The sequence below is a fragment of the Rattus rattus genome, chromosome 8 (genome assembly GCF_011064425.1).
Source record: "Rattus rattus isolate New Zealand chromosome 8, Rrattus_CSIRO_v1, whole genome shotgun sequence".
In the NCBI taxonomy this organism is placed as follows: domain Eukaryota; kingdom Metazoa; phylum Chordata; class Mammalia; order Rodentia; family Muridae; genus Rattus; species Rattus rattus.
In genome coordinates this window covers 87566432-87585191 of record NC_046161.1, presented here as the reverse complement: position 1 = coordinate 87585191, position 18760 = coordinate 87566432, and the positions used below count along the sequence as shown (strand labels likewise).

At 44.6% G+C, this 18760-nt stretch overlaps 1 protein-coding gene across 1 annotated transcript in view; it reads right to left on the bottom strand.

Moving 5' to 3' along the window:
* Positions 1–18760, bottom strand: part of Gk5 (glycerol kinase 5) — a 60330-nt gene that overhangs the window by 29489 nt on the left and 12081 nt on the right. Inside the window, exons 3-9 of the mRNA XM_032910264.1 lie at positions 16528–16603; positions 10221–10314; positions 8649–8780; positions 5793–5868; positions 2246–2307; positions 1992–2065; positions 1742–1802 (exon numbers count right to left, since the gene is read on the bottom strand). Of these exons, the coding sequence (XP_032766155.1) occupies positions 1742–1802; positions 1992–2065; positions 2246–2307; positions 5793–5868; positions 8649–8780; positions 10221–10314; positions 16528–16603 (575 nt within the window). The remainder of the gene's footprint in view (positions 1–1741; positions 1803–1991; positions 2066–2245; positions 2308–5792; positions 5869–8648; positions 8781–10220; positions 10315–16527; positions 16604–18760) is intronic.

Genomic DNA, 18760 nt, shown 5'->3' with positions numbered 1-18760 from the left:
AGTAATTTTAGAAATGTCACTAGAAAAACAGCACTGAAACAGTGTACTGTTTTGCTTCACCTTAGAGGTTTCCTCTCTCTGTCAGGACAATGAACTCACATATTTATTTTACTAAGGTACAAGAAATAAAATGAGAAAGGCGTAAGCATGCTTGTTGTTTTAAAATATTACAATTTTGTTCCTATGGCTACATATGAATACACATAAAGATACTTAACTACTACAGTCTGGGAATCAACCCTAGACCCTCCTCACACGTGCTGGTGAGCTACACTGAGCTACACTCGTAACTCCACTTTCATTCTTCTTAGAGATGGGTTGCCATGTTTACCAAGGTAGCCTAGACCTCCTCTCTCACCTCAGCCTCCTGAGTAGCTATTAAACACACACACACACACAGTGATAAATATTTAAAAAATAAAATAAAAGGTAAAACTCATGTATTAAAGCCTTCTGAGGCTAGGCATAGCTGAACACGCATCCTCAACCCTGGAGTCTCTGAGAGGAGGGTCTTAAGTCAGAGGCAAGCCTGGACTAACAACAGGACCCTGCCTTACATGATGATGATGATGATGATATTGATAATGACAGTACTACCTGGACGAGGAAGACAGAGGCACATGTGTGCAGCCCCAGCACTTTGGAGACTGCTTTGAAGGCAGGAGGACTGCTTTGAGGTTGGGACTAGTCTGGCCTACGCAGAGACTCAAGGCCAGCCTAAGCTACATAATAAGACCCTGTCATTTTTAAGTAAATAAATTTACTTCTCCCCCTCCCATTCTGACTCCCTGGCTAGTGTGGAGAGTCCATCTGGGGACAGGTGGCCTCCACCCCATGTTTAAGCTGCTGTAGGAAGAAAGGTATCCTGAGGTTCTCCAGCATGGCGTCCTGAGGGTTTCTAACTTTGTATGCTCTCCTCCGGCCAGAGAGCTAGAGTCCAACAGTAAAAGAAACCTGAAAAACAAAACCCAGGAGTTTTGGAGTGGCTCAGAGTTAGAAGCATTTGTTGCTCCTGCCAAGGACCCAGGTTCAATTCCCAGCACCCACACGGCAGCTCGCAACCATCTGTAACTCTAGTGCTGGGGGATCAAATGTTCTCTTCCGGTTCTGCAGGTGCTGCTCACATGTGGTGACAGACATACATGCAGGCAGAGCATCCAAACACATGAAGTAAACAGAAACCTAAAGCCCCAGCAATTATTCTCATGCCGGCAAGCTAAGGGCTTCATAACATCCAGCCACAACGTTATCTTCTAGCATTCACTGGCTGTCTACTGATTTTCTGATGAACTATGATGACATTGCCGCTTTTAGAATCAAAGCATCTACAGAGGTGGTCTATTACTCGGCACACAGCATCCTTAGAAATTGTAAGTTTCCTTAGGTAGTGAATGTTTCTCATTCTATACATAAAAGAGATACTAGACAGAATGTGTGTTTCTTCTTCAGTGCCGATATTGAACCCAGGGCCTCGTAAATGCTCTAACGCTAACACTAAAAACAGTAGGGTCTTACTGTGTAGCCCTCTGCCCTGGAACTTGCTATGCAGACCAGGCTGGCCTCAGACTCACAAAACTTGCCTGCCTGTGCCCAAGTGAGTACTGGGATTAAAACCGGGAGCCACCACGCCCAGCTCAGGCATTATTTCACTGAAGACGTTCTGTTTCTCTTAACGCTAGGCCCAGCTATCCAAACACACTTATTTAGTTCTCACACCCCATCCCCCATGTCTTCTACTTACCAAGGCAACAACTGGTATAGGCACGCCAAATATCTCTTCATCCGCTGATCCAAAATTATAGCTTTAAATAAGATTGATGAGAGAGTTAATTGTAGCTCTGGCCACACTCATCCTAAAATCCAGCCGACTGCTTTTCACGTAGCCCATGAAGTTACAGAACAGATGCAGAAGCACGTGAAAAAGAAAGTCCCTTCTCCCAGCGAAGTGAAGGGAAGTCAAAGGCAGTCGTGTGAGTTTCTGATGGGTTTACCTGGTGTCCCTCACAGGAGGCAGGATAGAGAACGGGATGGAGACCATGGTGGCTATAAGCCTGCTCCAGCGCATCTGTGCACGAGAACATGGCGTCAGGATGTGCGAGCTTCCGTGCCCCACCCCTACCCACATGTCACAGCATCACGTCATACGCGACAGACGTACACGAGGGTTGTCAACTGCCATCAGTGACAGAAGAATCTAGCCTGCATGGCAGAAAAGCTGGTGATTCAAAAAAGAGAGAAGTCTTACCGCATAGGGATCAAAGAATCCAGTGGTGCTGGCATTTGAATAATCCGTGGCATAGGAAGAACCTAAATTTCCATTAGAAATAACATTTATTATCAGGAAACATAAATCACCTAACCTTGGCTTATAATCTAGACCTTTGTCTATCTTCAAATTCAATCGAAAATGGATGTTTGCGATGTTCAAGTTTCCAGGAAAATGCCCATCTAAACCTTTACAAACTTTTACAGTGTTTTATTTTGATTGGAATTTTATTTAAATTTTTCAAAATTACAATTATGCATGTGCTTGTGTGCGTGTGTACTATCACAGCACTCACGTGCAGATAAGAGGACAATTTCAAATACTGTGTTCCCTCTCCACCTCATGGGCCCCAGAGACCAGGTCTGGTCCTCAGATTGGTAGCGGGCGCCTTTACCCGCCCCGCTGAGCCTTCTCACCCCACCCCCTTACATACCACTGTCTGCATGTGGAGGCCAGAGGGCGACTTTCAGTAGTTAGCTCTCACCACCATGTGCATTCTAGGGACTAAATTCAACAGACACCATGACAGGCTAGCCATCTTACCAGTCCCTGAACATTACAAAAGCAACTTTAAAAAGCTTAGATCCTGAGTTTTACAGGAAGGGGTATCACAACGCTAAGTGATGCACCCTGCCCCCCGCCCCCACATTCTGAAGTGTATCCAAGCCCAGTGTTATCACTATTTCATTTTTCCAAATCTTAAAGCTAGACTTATTCACTTCATCTTAGGTGTATTAGTGTTTGGTCTGCACGTATGTTTGTGTACCGCATGTGTGCTTGGTTCCCTTGGGAGTCAAAAGAGAGCATTGGATTTCCTGGAACTGGAGTTAGACTGGTTATGAAGTAACATGAGGGTCTTTGGCAGTTAACAGCTGATCTATTTCTCCTTTCCAGCCCCCCCCCTTTTAAAGTTAGCACACACAGCAATGTCATTACACTCTGTTCTAGTCTGTCTCTCTCCCTTCTCTTCATAGCCAGTCTAACTTTCTTTCCTTCTCCCAGACAAACTGCCCTTTTGACTTGATGGCACATGTATTCCCGCACCCTGTTCCCATCCCTAAAAATCTCTGCCCTCACTCTCATGATCCTCTGGCTTAATGACTGGCCCAGACTCAGCAACTCAGACACAGACAGACAGAGAGACAGACAGACAGACTCAAATATAGGTTCTGAAAATGAGAGATAATGTGGTATCTTCTCTTCAAAGACTGGGTTGTTTCACTCGACGTGATTTCCAGTTCCATTCATTTTCCTGCAAACGTCATGACTCCATTCAGTGTTTTTAGAGCTGAATATAACTGCATTTCGTGAATGTGCCACATTTTCTTGTTATTGATTGGTTCGTTGGTGAACTTCTAGGCTGGTGTCTTTTCTTGGCTGTATTAACAGCACAGCAGTAAACATGGACGTGTAGGTTTCTCTGTGGCATGCGTAGGGCCAGGTCACATGGGAATTCTCTCTTAACTTGTTGAGAAGCCTCCATAGGGATTTCCATCATGGCTGCACAAGCGTCCATCCCCAGCAACGGCGGTCAATCGGGCTCCTCTTCCCATCCCTACCACCTGATGCCATGTCTTCTCTTTGCTTCTGTCTTTTGTTGTGCTTTGAGACTAGGTCTCTCTCTGTTGCCGTGGCTGACCTGGAACTTGCTACGTATACAAGGCTAGCCTCAAACTCACAGAGACTCACCTGCCTCTGCCTCCCAAATGCAGGGACTGAGAGCCTGAGCCACCACACCTGACTTCCTTGATCTTTTTTTTTTTTTTTTTCAGAGCTGAGGACCAAACCCAGGGCCTTGCGCTTGCTAGGCAAGCGCTCTACCACTGACTTTAGTTCCCTCAGGATTAACTCACTGAATAAAAAGTAATTATTAGCCATTTTTAGGGTGTGGGCGGTTGTGTGAGATTATTTTCCCTGCTCCGTAGGTTGTTTCTTTACTGAAGCAACTGTTTCCTTTGTTGTGCAGAAGTTTTCATTTCAAGAAATCCTATCTACCAATTATCGAGATTATCCCTGTGCTATGGGGCACTTTCTAGAAAGTCTTTGCCAATAACGTAACTTGATGCATTTTGCCTAGGTTATTTTCTAGAAGTTTTGGTTCTATCTTATGGCAAGATCCAGTTTTTCTTTAAAAAGTTTTCTTTTTATCTGTACATGTATGCACACATGTATGCAGATGCCCATCAAGGCCAGAAGAGGGCATGAGATCCCTGGAGCTGGATTTCCAGACTGTGTGAGCCACCTGACACAGGTGCTCTGGGAAAGCCAGTGCAAGTGTTCTAAACCAGCCAGCCGTCCCTCCAACCCAAACAGTCCACTTTGGTGTTGGAGACAGGGTTTCTCTATGTGGCCACTTCTATTGGCCGTCCATTTCTTCCCGTCTTGGGAAATTCTCTGCTCTAATGTCATCAACCAATCATGCTCTTTGGTGTTTGCTTGTCTCTTCTATAACTTGGATGCTTACATGATATTCTATCATGACACATATCATAGATATGCTAGCGTCTTTAGGATGCTGTGGCCGTGCTCATTTTCTCCCTTCTTGGTGTCTGGATGTAGCATTTCAGGAGCTCGGCCTTCCAGCCCTTCTCTTTCTCCTTCCAGTTGCTCAGATGTATTGGTGAAATTCTCCACTGTGTTTTTCATTTGATTCACTGCATTTTCCATTTCTAATTTTTCACTTCTTGTTGTTCAGAACATCCATCTTCTTGCTCTCCCCCACGTGGTCATCAGGTGGCTGATGTTTTCTCTCATGGTGTTGGCCGGCCTTCCTTTCGGGCCTTGAATTTAACTAATCTGCTTATTTGTATCCCCTTTGTGTCACCCACTGTTTCTTACCAATCAAGCTGAAGTCTTCACCCCACACTTTACCCACGCTGAGTGTCCACAGGAGGTTGGGTCAGGACACTGAGACCTTTTGGTCTTCTGAAGGAGTCAAGCTGCATCAACGTGGCGCTTGTGTTTCGAGCTCCTTCTGTTTTATCTGAAGATTTTCCTAAGCAGTCAGCTGTTGAAGGTCCAGTCCCCAGTATGACTCAGTGAAGGGAATACACCCCACTTGAGGAAATGATTGCTGCTCCCCTACCCCTCAGGGAGCAGTGGGGCCCAAGCTGTGCTCAGTCTCTGCACTGCCGAGGTTTGTCTCGACCCTTCTGCGTCTCCTGTCATTTCCTTTGCAGGTTTCTGAATAAAGTCTGTCTCTTCTTATTCTGCCTCTTCACTGTCACACACGGGGTGCTGTTCTAGCCCCCCCCACGCCCCCATTTTACCTGGAGCACTCTTTGTAAGTAAGACTGTTCCCCAGGTCTTAGACTTTGAAGTTTCATCAGCATTTTAAACCCTCTTCCTCTCCCCTCAAAAGTGGAAATACATTTAGCTTTATTGCAACACGAAGCTACCAGTGTGCCAAACAGAAGAGCGTTTGGCACACGGAAAGAAGAAACTGTGGCGGAAGTCTCTCTTATGCAACTCTGGTCCCTCGGACTTCCTCGAGTTAACTGGGACAGGTCTGTGAGGCCGCCCTTACCTTTCGTGAGCTTGTACAACAGCCAGGTATCAATAGTCCCAAAGCAACAATTGTCTTCTTCAACTGCCTTTTTCACCTTGGAAACAGAAGAACGTGTAGTCAATTAGAACTGACTACGATATCGGGCACAGAAAAAAGATACAGATCAGCAGACACACTGTAATCTCAATACTGAGAAGTAGACCTAGAAAGGTCATTTCCAGAACACATTCCAAAGATCTTAACTGTTAGTGATTGGGACTCAGCAGGGGGTACTTCCCATCCTCTCTGTGCTTCGCTGGAAATTTTTAGTTATACATTATTCTTAGTTTAAAAACTTTACAGGGTTGGGGATTTAGCTCAGTGGTAGAGCAAGCGCAAGGCCCTGGGTTCGGTTCCCAGCTCCGAAAAAGAAAAAAAAAAAAAAAAAAAAAGAAAGAAAGAAAAAACTTTTACGTTTTGGGCTGGAGAGATTGCTCAGTGGTTAAGAGCACCGACTGCTCTTCCAGAGGTCCTGAGTTCAATTCCCAGCAACCACATGGTGGCTCACAACCATCTGTAATGGGATCTGATGCCCTCTTCTGGTGTGTCTGAAGACAGCTACAGTGTACTCATATACATAAAATAAATCTTTAAAAAAAACTTTACATTTTTAGTTTAAAATAGCACAGTATGTATATATTTTAGTTTAAATACACAAATATACTATACAAGCTAAAAAAGTAATAACATACTATGGCTTAAGAGGTAAATCCAAACAATGGCCTGTTTTTAAAAATGTTATGCCTGGTCACCTAGTCAAAATATACAGGGGACGTCGGACTGAGGGGTGTACAACCCCATTTGATACACGTACAACACAACCTAACTGTAGGTGTGAATTCCACCGGACACACTCACAACACAACCCTTACATGTAAGTCTCAGAGGGCACTGTGGAAGAGGGGCTGGGAAGATTGAAGGAGCCAGAGGACTAAGACATCTATTGCAAAACAGCGTCTTCTACATATCACAGGGCAGCTGTACCCATGAAACCACAACAACATGGTTACCAAATGAGATCTGCATGATTATCTTTGCACCATTATATACCAACATGGATGCCCCATGGATGAAGTGCTATAGGCCCTGGCTACTGAGAGGAAGAATCTGTGTTCTCTGGGCATGAGTCCCAGTTAGGTTATCCAATCCCAAGGGGTAAGCCCTAAGTATACACACACACACACAGACACACAGACACACAGACACACACACACACACACACACACACACACACACACACTTAGCAGGTTGTATTTATAGGTACATATATACATACGTATTTATTAATAATGATGAAAAAAACAGATCATGATTTGAAAGGGAGTGAAAAAGACAAGAGAGGAGTCAGAGGGTTAAAAACTGTGGAGGGAAGAAGGGGAGAGAGAAATGGTTCTGTGGTTAAAGGAACTTCCTAGAACAGCCGCACCAGGCACTTCTGAGGTACTCACTCAGAACCACCTGTAACTCCAGTTCTAGAGGATCCAACCTGCTTTCCTAGCCTCTACCGGCACCCACATGTGGCAACACATACAGACATATAGACACGTACACACACACACACACTCACACACACACACACACACACACACACACACATACACACACACACAAGAGCAGTGAAAAAGCCCCCAATACAAAAGGTTTCCATGCATCAATTCAAAAGGACTTAGGCTGCGGGGAGCCCGGGTACTAAGTATGTTCTCGGGAAAGCAACAGGAAGAAGACTAATCCTGTTAGCTTGTGTTTACGTCATCATTTTGCTAAGACAGTTTTCTCTAAGGGCATCAGCTTCTTCCCCTTCCTGATGACGGAAGCATACAGGGGGTTGTGCAACTTCCAGGTACTGTGGACAGCTTTACAGAGCCTCTATGTGAATGCTGCACGGCTGCCCAATTGTAGGTTGGTGGGGAGCCCAAACCTGATTATTAGTTCTTTGATCAAAATGATGTTAATTACCATTTGTTTTGTTTTTGTGGTGCTCCCGCACTAGATTACATTCCTGTTCCCTGACACCCTTTTGTGTGCGGCTGGTGATTGAACCCAGTACTTGGTCACACTAAGCAAACATTTAACAATCTGAGTTCCATCTCTTTTTATCTTATGTGGACAGATGCTTACTTGCCTGAACGTGCGTCTGGGCACCACTCGTGTGCCTGTATCTATCTGACATAACACAAACGCTTTAAGCGCAGGAACCAACGGAAGACTGTCTTCCACCCCAGTAGCAGTGCCAAAATCCCTTTAAATCTGATAATACAAAAGATGTAATTCTGGATAGACAAAAAAAATAATAATTTCCTGAAACATGGTTTACCTCATCTGTCCTCATCTCTCCACCTGTCCCTCCGCCTCATCCCACAGTGCATTCTGGGTATCTATGGCTATTACCTCAGTCAAGCCCAGGTTGTGCTGTAGTCCCTAAAACTGGTCTGCAATGAGAAAGAACCACCGGCTCTACAGAGCCTAACCACCTTTGCTTTAACCTGAGCCTAACTCAAGTTCAGCCCCCTGTAGCACGCCTGACTCACCAAGAAAGTGGAGACCCGGTCTAGCACACACGCTCACTAAATGGCTGACAGGTAAAGGGAGAGCTGCACAATGCTTCCCCTTTAAGAATGCTCCTGGATGTAGCCCAGGTTAGCTTCAGACTCACTGTCAATCTCCTTTGTGTTATGACATAACACAAACACTTTAAACGCAGGAACCGACGGAAGACTGTCTTCCACCTCAGGAGCATTGAGTACTTCCCCCAAAGGCCGGATTAGTGTTCTTATTCTTTAAATTTTTCTTCCCCACAGTCGTGATCCCCTCTCCACACACACAATCTTTTCTTACCTCAGGCAGGTTTTGTAAAATCCAGACCAACCTTAAGGTGACATGCTGGGTGGTGAAAGTGAAGCGGCTGACCGTTAACATCACTTTATTTCTACTGAAAAAATGTAGGAGTTTGGTGGCCCCGTGCAATAGCTGTTTTAAAAACAAAAGATTATCTTTAAGAAAACGGTACTTGGGTTTTCTTTCTCTTTCCCCACCCCCTTTTCAAGATAGGGTATTACTATGTAGTCCTGGCTGGCCTTGAACTCACAGAGGTCCACCTGTTTCTGCCTCCCCGGTACTGGGATTAGTGATGTGCGCCACCACGTCCAACTTAATTAGTTTCTTAGAGAACAAAAACAGAGGCTGGAGTGGTTAAGAGCATTTGCTACCCTTGCAGAGCACTGGGTTCAGGTCCAGCACCACACAGCGCTCATGACCTTCTGTAACTCCAGCTCCAGGGGAGCCAACACCTTCCTCTGACCTCTGTGGGCCCTGGGCGCACATGTGGTGCACAATGGACACATGCAGACAAGACAGGTATAGACATAAAATAAAAACAAATCTTTAAAAACTGCTTTTCAACACGACGTGAAGTCAGCTATAGTGGTGCACAGGTCAACCTCAGTACTTGGGAGACAGGCGGGACAAGTTCAAAGTCAGCCTGGGCTCCGTAACGAGCTCTAGGTCGGGAGCTATCATGGAGACCCTGTGTGAAAACAAACAGGAAATGGCTTGGAGATGGAGGTGCTTGTGCACACAAGAACACTGAAGTTCCAATCCCCGGAACCCATGTCTCGTGGGTGGGGACCCACCTGTCATTCCCCAGACACTCTCCTTGCACCAGTCTGAATACTACAGTAGCTGAAAAGGCATTTAGACAGAGGCAAGAGAAGCCAACGTCTGGACTGATCAGTGGGGGCACACACATTTAATCCCAGAACTCAGGAGGGAAAGCAGACAGATCTCTGAGTTTGAGGACAGCTCGGTCTACAGAGCAAACTCCAGGACGGTCAGGGTTACACAGAGAAATGTTGCCTCAAACAACCAAAAAAAAAAAAAAAAAAAAAGCCAACATCAGCAACACTGAGCCCAGTAACAGCAAAGGTCTCGGGCTGCACCCATCTGAGGAGCTCTGCCTCTCAGTAACAGCACATTTAGCGTGTGGGCTCCTATACAGTTAGTGTCAGTGTGTCGTCACCACTGTTTTCACAGTTCACGTCCTCACCACCCTTTACCGTGGCCTACCAGGCACCAGGCATAACGGGAAGAGCTGTCGAACTCTGCACTGTGAGTACCCACTCGCTGTCTGAGAAAGGACGACACAGTTTGGCCACTTCCATCCATGTAGACTAACTATATCCTTTCCTCACCGGCCCCTCCAGCCTTCCTGAGGGTCAATAAATAGTAAAGCCCTTAAATCTAACACAAATGCTTTTGGGGGCTAGTCTCACTGTTTGGGGAAGTGTCTTATTGCCCTCTTTACTCTTAATGTCCTAAAACATAAATAAAAGGAGGGTCTCCACAATTAAATCTAAAGTTAAGAGACATTTATAGAAAAAAAAAAAAACCATTTCGTTAAAAAAAAGTTACCTTCATTATAAGAGAATTATTCCAGGACTTTACAAGTTCAGCTGCCCTTACATCTTGCCAACTGATGAAGTTGTGAAAATGATGGCCTGTTTTCCTAGGAAAGATGGAAAGAGTGAAGTGTAAATCAGATACTACATTCAAGGCCGGCCACAGAGGGTTAGAGGTATTGGCAGGACACTTAGAACGTGTGAGGTCCAGGCTCAATCCTAGCACAGGAAAAAAAAAGATCTTCCAAAAGAGAAAACAAATAAAAAAGATGCACCATAATTTCAAACTACAATCAATTAAATGGAACTTTCTATTGCAGTCTCTTTGGTTTCTATAAATAGAACATAGGACATAACAATTACTCAACATTAGCTGAACCATGGCTTATTCAGCACTGGAGAGGCTGATGCAGGGGACTGTCATGAATTTCAGGCAAGCTTGGAATAGAGAGTGAGACCTCCCTTCTCCCCTCCCCCAAAAAACCCTACAAATATTATGTAACATATAAGATCAGACTTTGAATAGACTCTACCCAAAACCACTGTCCTTTTGATACAATGTAACGTGTATACTTGAAATAACAAAATTACTGACAAGGTCTTTGAGGCATGCTCTATGATTTAAAAAGCCAGTGGGCCTGGCATTGTAGCACACGCTTTAATCCCAGCATTACAAAGCCAGGGGCAGATGAATTTCCCTGAGTTCCAGCCCAGCCTGGTCTACACAGCAAACTCCAGGTCATCCAGGATACATAGTAAGATTCTGTCTCAATAAACAATAAACAAACACATAAACAAACACATAAATAAATAAATAAATAAATAAATAAATAAATAAATACAAACAAAAATGTCAATAGTTCCCCCTTCTTCATGGTCGGCGGATACAATCATATACAAACTTCTGACCCACAGCAGCTCGGACATGTCCTCCCCCTCTCCACATCTGGAAACTTTAGAACTGTCTACCTACTATGATTACTAAGATGTATCCAGGGGCAGTGAGATGGCTCAGCAGGTATCACGTGCCTGTAATCTCGGCAGTCAGAAGCTTAAAGCAGGAAGTCTGCAATGAGTGCAACTCGAGCCTGCTCTACCTGGGAGAGAATGAGACTTTACCTCTAATTAATTAATCAATCAATCAATCTCCCCGTCGAGGTGAAGTCAAGGAGGAACACTGAATAGGCAAGAAGATCAGTTCATGGCTCACATGGGCTACACTGTCCTTCCTCATTAAAAGAACAAGACAAAGCAAAGAAAACTCTATCAAACCCTGGATCAATACTACAGTAACAGTACAAACCCAAGAAATGAAGAAGATGAGGAGGAGGAAGAAGAGGAGGAGGAGAAGGAGATGACCTTTTTCCTTTGAGGCGTCTGCAAGTCACCTCCAGGTGTATACTATTTTTCTTTTCTTTTCTTTCTTTAATTTTCATTTTTTAAAAGTTTATTTATTTATTATATATAAGTACACTGTAGCTGTTTTCAGACACACCAGAAGAGGGCATCAGATCCCATTACAGATGGTTGTGAGCCACCATGTGGTTGCTGGGAATTGAACTCAGGACCTCTGGAAGAGCAGTGGGTGCTCTTAAGCAGTAAGCAATCCCTCCAGCCTGAGAAATGAACTCTTGTGGCGTACCCTACTGTCTGACCCTGGATTTTGCACCTGCAGTTTGAGAGCCCTCTGTCTGTCTGTCTGCCTGTCCTTTCTTCCTTCCCTCCCTTCTTTCTCTCTTTCTTTCCTTCCTTCTTCCCTCCCTCCCTCCCTCCCTCCCTCTTCTTCCTCCTCCTTCATTTTTTACAGTGCTGGGGACTGAACCTGAACTGTGAATTGCACATTCCAGAACTTCTTTCTGAGCAGTTCTTTCCCCTGTCAATTTAATTATCTTTACTTCCTGATACCATCACTGTACTATTCCCTTGAGAGTCCATACCCTGGTCAGTCCTTCATGGATTTCCACAACATTTATGAAGGATTGTTCTAGAAGCTGGAGACAGAGCTGTGAACAGAACACAGGCATCACTGCCCTGGTGAATGTACTTTTACCATGGCACTCAAAGAAAACAATCACTCCATCGCTTACAGACAACAGACACAAGACCTGGGAAGGAGAGATACAGGGATCCAAAGTGTGAGTTAGGGACAGCCTGCCTGTGGGGAGAGAAGAGAGGCTGTGGAACTGGCTCCGAGGAACCACAGGTTTCTGACAGAATGGCTCTTCTGTGTTCAAAGGCCCTAAGGCAGGCCAAGCACAGCAGAGAGGAAGGGTTAGCACGGCTGAAGACGTGAAAAAAGGGTTAATTCAAAATACAATAGGTAACAATCAAGACGTTGCTCCCAAGTGAAGGCATGTACACCAATACTCATCTACCTCAGAACTAGGTCAGTTTTAGCTCTTGAAAAGGAGAGAACAGAGAGGACCGTGAATTACATTATCATAAGCAAATGGCCTTCAATCTTTAATACCCTTGATACCCTGCTGTGGCTCTTAACATACTTGATGTCAAAAGCAATTAGTAATAACCATTAACGCAAGCATCAAATGGTGCCATCGAAGCTCTGCTTGGCTAGGAACAGGGGAGTTTACACACCATGCAATGGAGAATAAGCATCCCCCAGGGCAGGTGTGACATCAGCCTTGCATTCAGTTCCTAAAGGAGCGGGGAGAGCTACTGCCCTTGCAGCTCGACAGTTACTGAGTGATGCCAGGCTTTGACTCACATTTACTCTGCTAAGCGGCACACGCCCAGAACTCAGCAACCAACAGACAAATGAGCGTGATTTTTTCAAAAGCAGCAAAATGGAGGAAACACCACGCATAATCACTGCAGAAAGCAAGCTAAGCGCTGTGGAGGAAACAGGAAGAAAGAAGATTTAGCCCAGGAGAAGAGGAAAAAGCATGAAGGTAACTCAAGGAGAAAACACGAAGTTGTTCTAAGTTTTAAACTCCTTGATATTAATACCAGGAGGAAAATCAGTTTCTATGGCCACGAAGACAGGACTGCACCACGGTCAGAAAAAAGCAATTTTGACATTCTGGCCCGTACCTGCAATCTGAGAGTCCAGGAGGCTGAAGCCAGAGGATTACCTCAAATCTGAGGGCAATCTGGGCTATTTAATAAACGCTTATCTCAAAGCTACCCTGCCAGGGAACTGGCTAGTGGGTACAAAGTCACACACAGTGTGTACTTGTAACCCAGACACTCGAAACTAAGGTGGAGACCAACAGAAGATACTCACTCTTGACATTCAACCTCTATACATGTCTGCTCACACACATTCTTACGTGCGCATACACACCCAAAACACGCACGCACGCACGCACACCGTCCATCCTGCTGCTGTTTGGCATTTATGTGGAGAAGGTGGCTGTTGCCATCACGACACAGCACAGTGGCTCCCTAGCCCAGTGAGCAGAAGAAAACCCCATCATTTCACCATCGATCAAGGATGGGGCCGTACCCATTTCTGCAAAACTTGTCTATATTTTAGATTCTACTGCCAAAAAGGTTTTCCAAAATTTATAAAATACAAACATTTCAAGACAGAAATAAAGGGCAGTCAAGAAAACAAACTCACAATAAATTGTTTAGCTGCTACAGCAGTATGGTACTGGAACTGGCTCAGAACCTGACCTGCTAAAATTCCCACTGTCACACTAAAAACTGCTGTCCAATACTTGTCCTTCCTGCTGTGGATGACACAAAAGCAAACTAGGGGACCGATGACCTCACCTCCTACTCTGACCAATATGGACATCTCCAGCAAGTGTCCCCCACCCCCTCCGCCCAGCCCCCCTCCCCGACCCCCGGGAACTCTCTCCAGCCTCCACCTTCCGATCACATATACTTCTCATATCTACCTTGGTACCACGTTGCCAGCCTTCCTCCTGCCCTGAGTCCTTTTTAATTTGGGACGGAAGAAAAGCTCACTGTAAAACCATGGCCTGCTTCTCTTTCTTCCAGAGTCTCTACCAGAGAATATGGCTACTTCTGGAGGCTTCTGCTGGGGATTCTCAATTGAGAGCCATTCTACAATGTCTGAAGACATTTGAGTTCATCCTGAGGGGTGGAACTTCTACAATGCACAAAACATCCATCGTCCTGCAAAGGGCAAGGCACCACTGGCTTGAAGCTCAGAGCACTTGGATTTATTCAGTTACGTGTTTTTTGTTTTTTTTAATTTGTTTTTGTGACAAGGTTTTATTGTATAGCCGAGGCTAGCCATGAACTGAACTGGTAGCCATCTTCTGCCTCAGCCACCTGAGTGCTGGGGTCACAGGTGAGAGCCACCAAGCCTGGCCACGTTTCTTCCTCCTCCTAATACAGCAGGAATACAGGTCTTTGGGGATTCAACTGATTCTATTTACAAGCCAAAGTGTTCTTGTCACCCGGTCACCTGACTGCCCATGCTCAAGATGCTCTACAGAGTCCAGAGCTTTGACTGAAAGCACAGTGGACAGTTTTTTGTTCCTGTTTTTATTCTGACGTGTGTCTCTACGAAGCTAGGCTGGGTCTCAGACTTAATCTTCCAGACTCAGCTTCTGAGGGATGGGACAGAGGGCCTGGGCTACCACAGTGTCCAGCTCCTTTTAATTTTAAAAGTAGAGGAATAGGGGCTGGGATTTAGCTCAGTGGTAGAGCGCCTGCCTAGCAAGTGCAAGGCCCTGGGTTCGGTCCCCAGCTCCGGAAAAAAAAAAAGAAAAAAAAAAAAAAAAAAAAAAAAAAAAAAAATAGAGGGAAAACACATGTTGAAGGCAAAACGGGAGTAATTAAAGATATCAGGCTTCACAGTTAAAAACAAAATCAAACAGAAAAGAGAAAAAAAAAAGAACAGAAAACGAAATGATTTGGGGCTGAGGTGCTGCTCAATGGACGAGCGCTGGCCTGGCCCCCTTGAAGCCCTGGTCCAATCCTCAGCACTGAAAAAAAAAGAAGGGGGTAGGGTGGGGGTACAAACAATAACAAAGCCAAAAGAGAGTCTGGAATCTTAGGCTCTAGTTCCTGAGGGACCTTAAACAACCTACTAATTTCTTTTTATTCCCCCAAATGCTCAAAATTGACTTTTTAAACAAGATGCATGCATGTGCCATATAGACAGTGTTCTGCCACATGTGTGCCTACACACCAGAAGAGGACATCAGATCTCATTACAGATGGCTGTGAGCCACCATGTGGTTGCTGGGAATTGAACTCAGGACCTCTGGAAGAGCAGTCGGTGCTCTTAACCTCTGAGTCATCTCTCCAGTCCCCTAACCTATTAATTTCTAAGCTTCGGTTGTCTCCCTGGTCTCTTGTCCAGATAATGAGAGTTGAAAAAGCAAAGGTGATCAACCTGGCAGCTAGGACAGTGCCTCGATGGTGTTTACAGCACACAGGCCTCAGAGGCCACAAAGGTACGCACTAACATGAGCAAGGCAGAGAACAGGAGTCCTACTCGAGCGCTGGGTTGCTGACACATTAGGACTCCTGACTCTCTTTAAGTATAAAGCAAGTTTCTGGGGGTTGGGGATTTGGCTCAGTGGTAGGGCGCTTGCCTAGCAAACCGAAGGGACCCTGGGTTCGGGTCCCCAGCTCCAACAAAAAAGGAAAAAAAAAAAAAAAAAGCGAAAAAAGTTTCTGAACCTTTGTGTTCCCACAAGACAAGAATCGGGAACGTTTATGAAAACAGCCATCTCTTATTGTTATTTCTTGAAATGGGAACTCACCGTGTTGCTCTGGCTGACTCCGCTTAAGCAATCCTCCTGCCTCAGCTTCCCAAGTGCTGAACTATATGTACCTGCTCTCTGTGTCTCTGTGTGTGTGTGTGTGTGTGTGTGTGTGTGTGTGTGTGTGTGTGTGTGTGTGTGTGTGTGTGTGTGTTTCCCTTTAAGGATAAACCTTTCCCTGAATGTTGCATATTTGGCTATTTTTTTCTTTTAATGTTTACAGCTTTCTGTCTGCATATATACCTCCAGCCCAGAAGAGGGCACCAGATCTCATTTTGGATGTGTATGAGCCACCATGTGGTTGTTGGGAATTGAACTCAGGACCTCTGGAAGAACAGACGGTGTTCTTAACCTCAGAGCCATTTCTCTTGCTCTACTGTGTGGTATTTTTATATATACTACTGAAGTGGACACCATGCCTGGCTTCTTTCTCATTATTTTAAGTAAGTTAAGCTCAGACGACCAGCAAAGTCTATGAGTCAAAAGGAGGCTCATTCTAAACTCTCTTAGCCAAATACACCTGTTCTCCATTCTCACACGGATAACTCCCCAGACAGGTTCCCCAAGCAGCCAACCCCCTGAAGCAGTGTGGGCACATAAAGCACTTACTTGTTCCATGTAATGAAAGTGGCTCTCTGTGTTGATATGCCGAGACCAACAATTTGATTCATCTGCACCCCTGCAGCTGAAGGTAAAGACAGAGAAGACACACTTAAAACCCAGTGACATTTAACTGTGTAATTAACTACAGCACGGAACCTCTGACAAGAATGTCTGAGTCCAGTTAACAAAACTAAGGTAATTTTGCATCATATATATATATTTAAAAGAAAAAAAGATACCCTAATAATAATAAAAACTGCCCTTTTAACACTTAAAATGGCAGGGGCTGGAGAGATGGCTCAGCACTTAAGAGCACTGGCTGCTCTTCCAGAGATCCTGAGTTCAAATCCCAGCAACCAATGGTGGTTCACAACCATCTGTAATGGGATCCGATGCCCTCTTCTGGTGTGTCTGAAGTCAGCTACAGTGTACTCATATAAATAAAAACAAAAATCTTAAAACTTAAAATGGGGGGTTGAAGAGATGGTTCAGTGGTTAAAAGCACTAGCTGCTCTCCAGAGGACCTGGGTTCAATTTCTAATATCCACAAGGCAGCTTACAACTCTCTTTAACTCCAGTTTGCAGGGGATCCAGCAGCCCCCAGAAATGCAGGCAAATCACCAATGTAAATAACATAAGATAAAAATAAACAAATTATTAAAAAAAATAAAACAAAACTATTAAAACAAACATCAATCACACTATTTTTTTCCTGATAATACCAAGAACCTAGATCTTAATTTAGGCAATAACCAATTATAATAGAAGCTATGCGGTGATGGCGAATCGAAATCTCCACGGAAATTAGTGTAATTTTTCAACATAGATGCTACGTATAGAAATAAAAACATGAACTTGTTTTGGTTTGCTTTGTTCTTCTGAGATAAATCTCACTCTGTAGCCTAGGCTGGCCCCGATCTCATTATTTAGCTCAGCAGCAAGCCTCTTGCCCCATAGGCACGGCCCTCCACTCAGTTGACATTAATGGGTTTGGTTGTTGTTACTTTTTGTTACTTTGTAAAGGTTTATTTTTATTCGTTTGTGTATGCCTGCCTGCGTCTTAAGCCACACAACACGGGTGCTGTGAACTGAACTCGGGGTCCTCTGGAAGAGTGGGGAGCACCACTAAGCTGGCTTTGTTGTGGTAGGGGGTGTTTGAGGGGTGGGAGGGTTGCTCTATGACTTGGGGTGGGAACACATGGTACATATGCCCATTCAGTTCTCTCCTTCAACCTTTACGTGGGTTCCAGGGATCAAACTCGGGTCACTGGGCTTCCATGTAGCATGTGCTGAGGCAGGAGGATTGTTTGAGCAGAGTCTGAGGGCAGCCTGTGCAACACAGTGAACTCAGTGAGACTGAACCGTCTCACTAGCCCTAAGCAGTTTTTAAATTTTTGTTTTTCTCTTGTGCTGCTGGGAATAGATACAGTGTATATAGATACAGTGTATCACTAAGCTACATCACAAAACCAAGACATGAACTTTTTGAACCAAATTTCCTAAAATAAAGAAACGAGGTTTTTTGTTTGGTTTTTAGACTAGATCTCACTATGTAGCCCTGGCTAGCCTGTAACACACAATGTAGACCAGGATGGCCTTGAGCCACAGAGGTCCGTCTGCCTCTGTGTCCTGAGTTAGAAATGTGTGTTTTTATGCTTTTTTTTTTTTTTTTTGCAATTAGGTTTCATTAATGCAGTGCAAGCTGGCCTCTGTCTCTTGTCTTAGTGTCCTGAGTGCTGGAATCTCGTGGCATGTCACCGCATTCAGCTTGCAATATTCTTTTAAAATCAATTCATGTGAGTACAGAGAACAATGTGTCACTTCCTCCTACATTGGTATTTCTCCCAAAAAATAAAAAAATGTTTAACCTAAATCTAATCAGGAGGAGTAAGACTACCCAGAATAAGAAACAGTCTACTAAGCTGACCTGTATCTTTGAAAAGGGTCAATAAAGAAGGGCTGGAGAGATGGCCCAATGGTTAAGAGCACTGACTGCTCTTCCAGAGGTCCTGAGTTCAATTCCCAGCAACCACATGGAGGCTCACGACTGGAATCGCTTAACTTCAATTCCATGGAAAGCGCTGTCCTCTTCTGGCTTCCACAAGCACCAGGCACAGCCAGAGTGGACAGATATACAGGAAGGTATGGGTGTGCAAAGAAAAGGAAAATAAATAAATCTTTAACTATCAATCTCAAAAAGAGCAAGCTCTAGACGGCAGAGCAGACTGGCAGTGACATA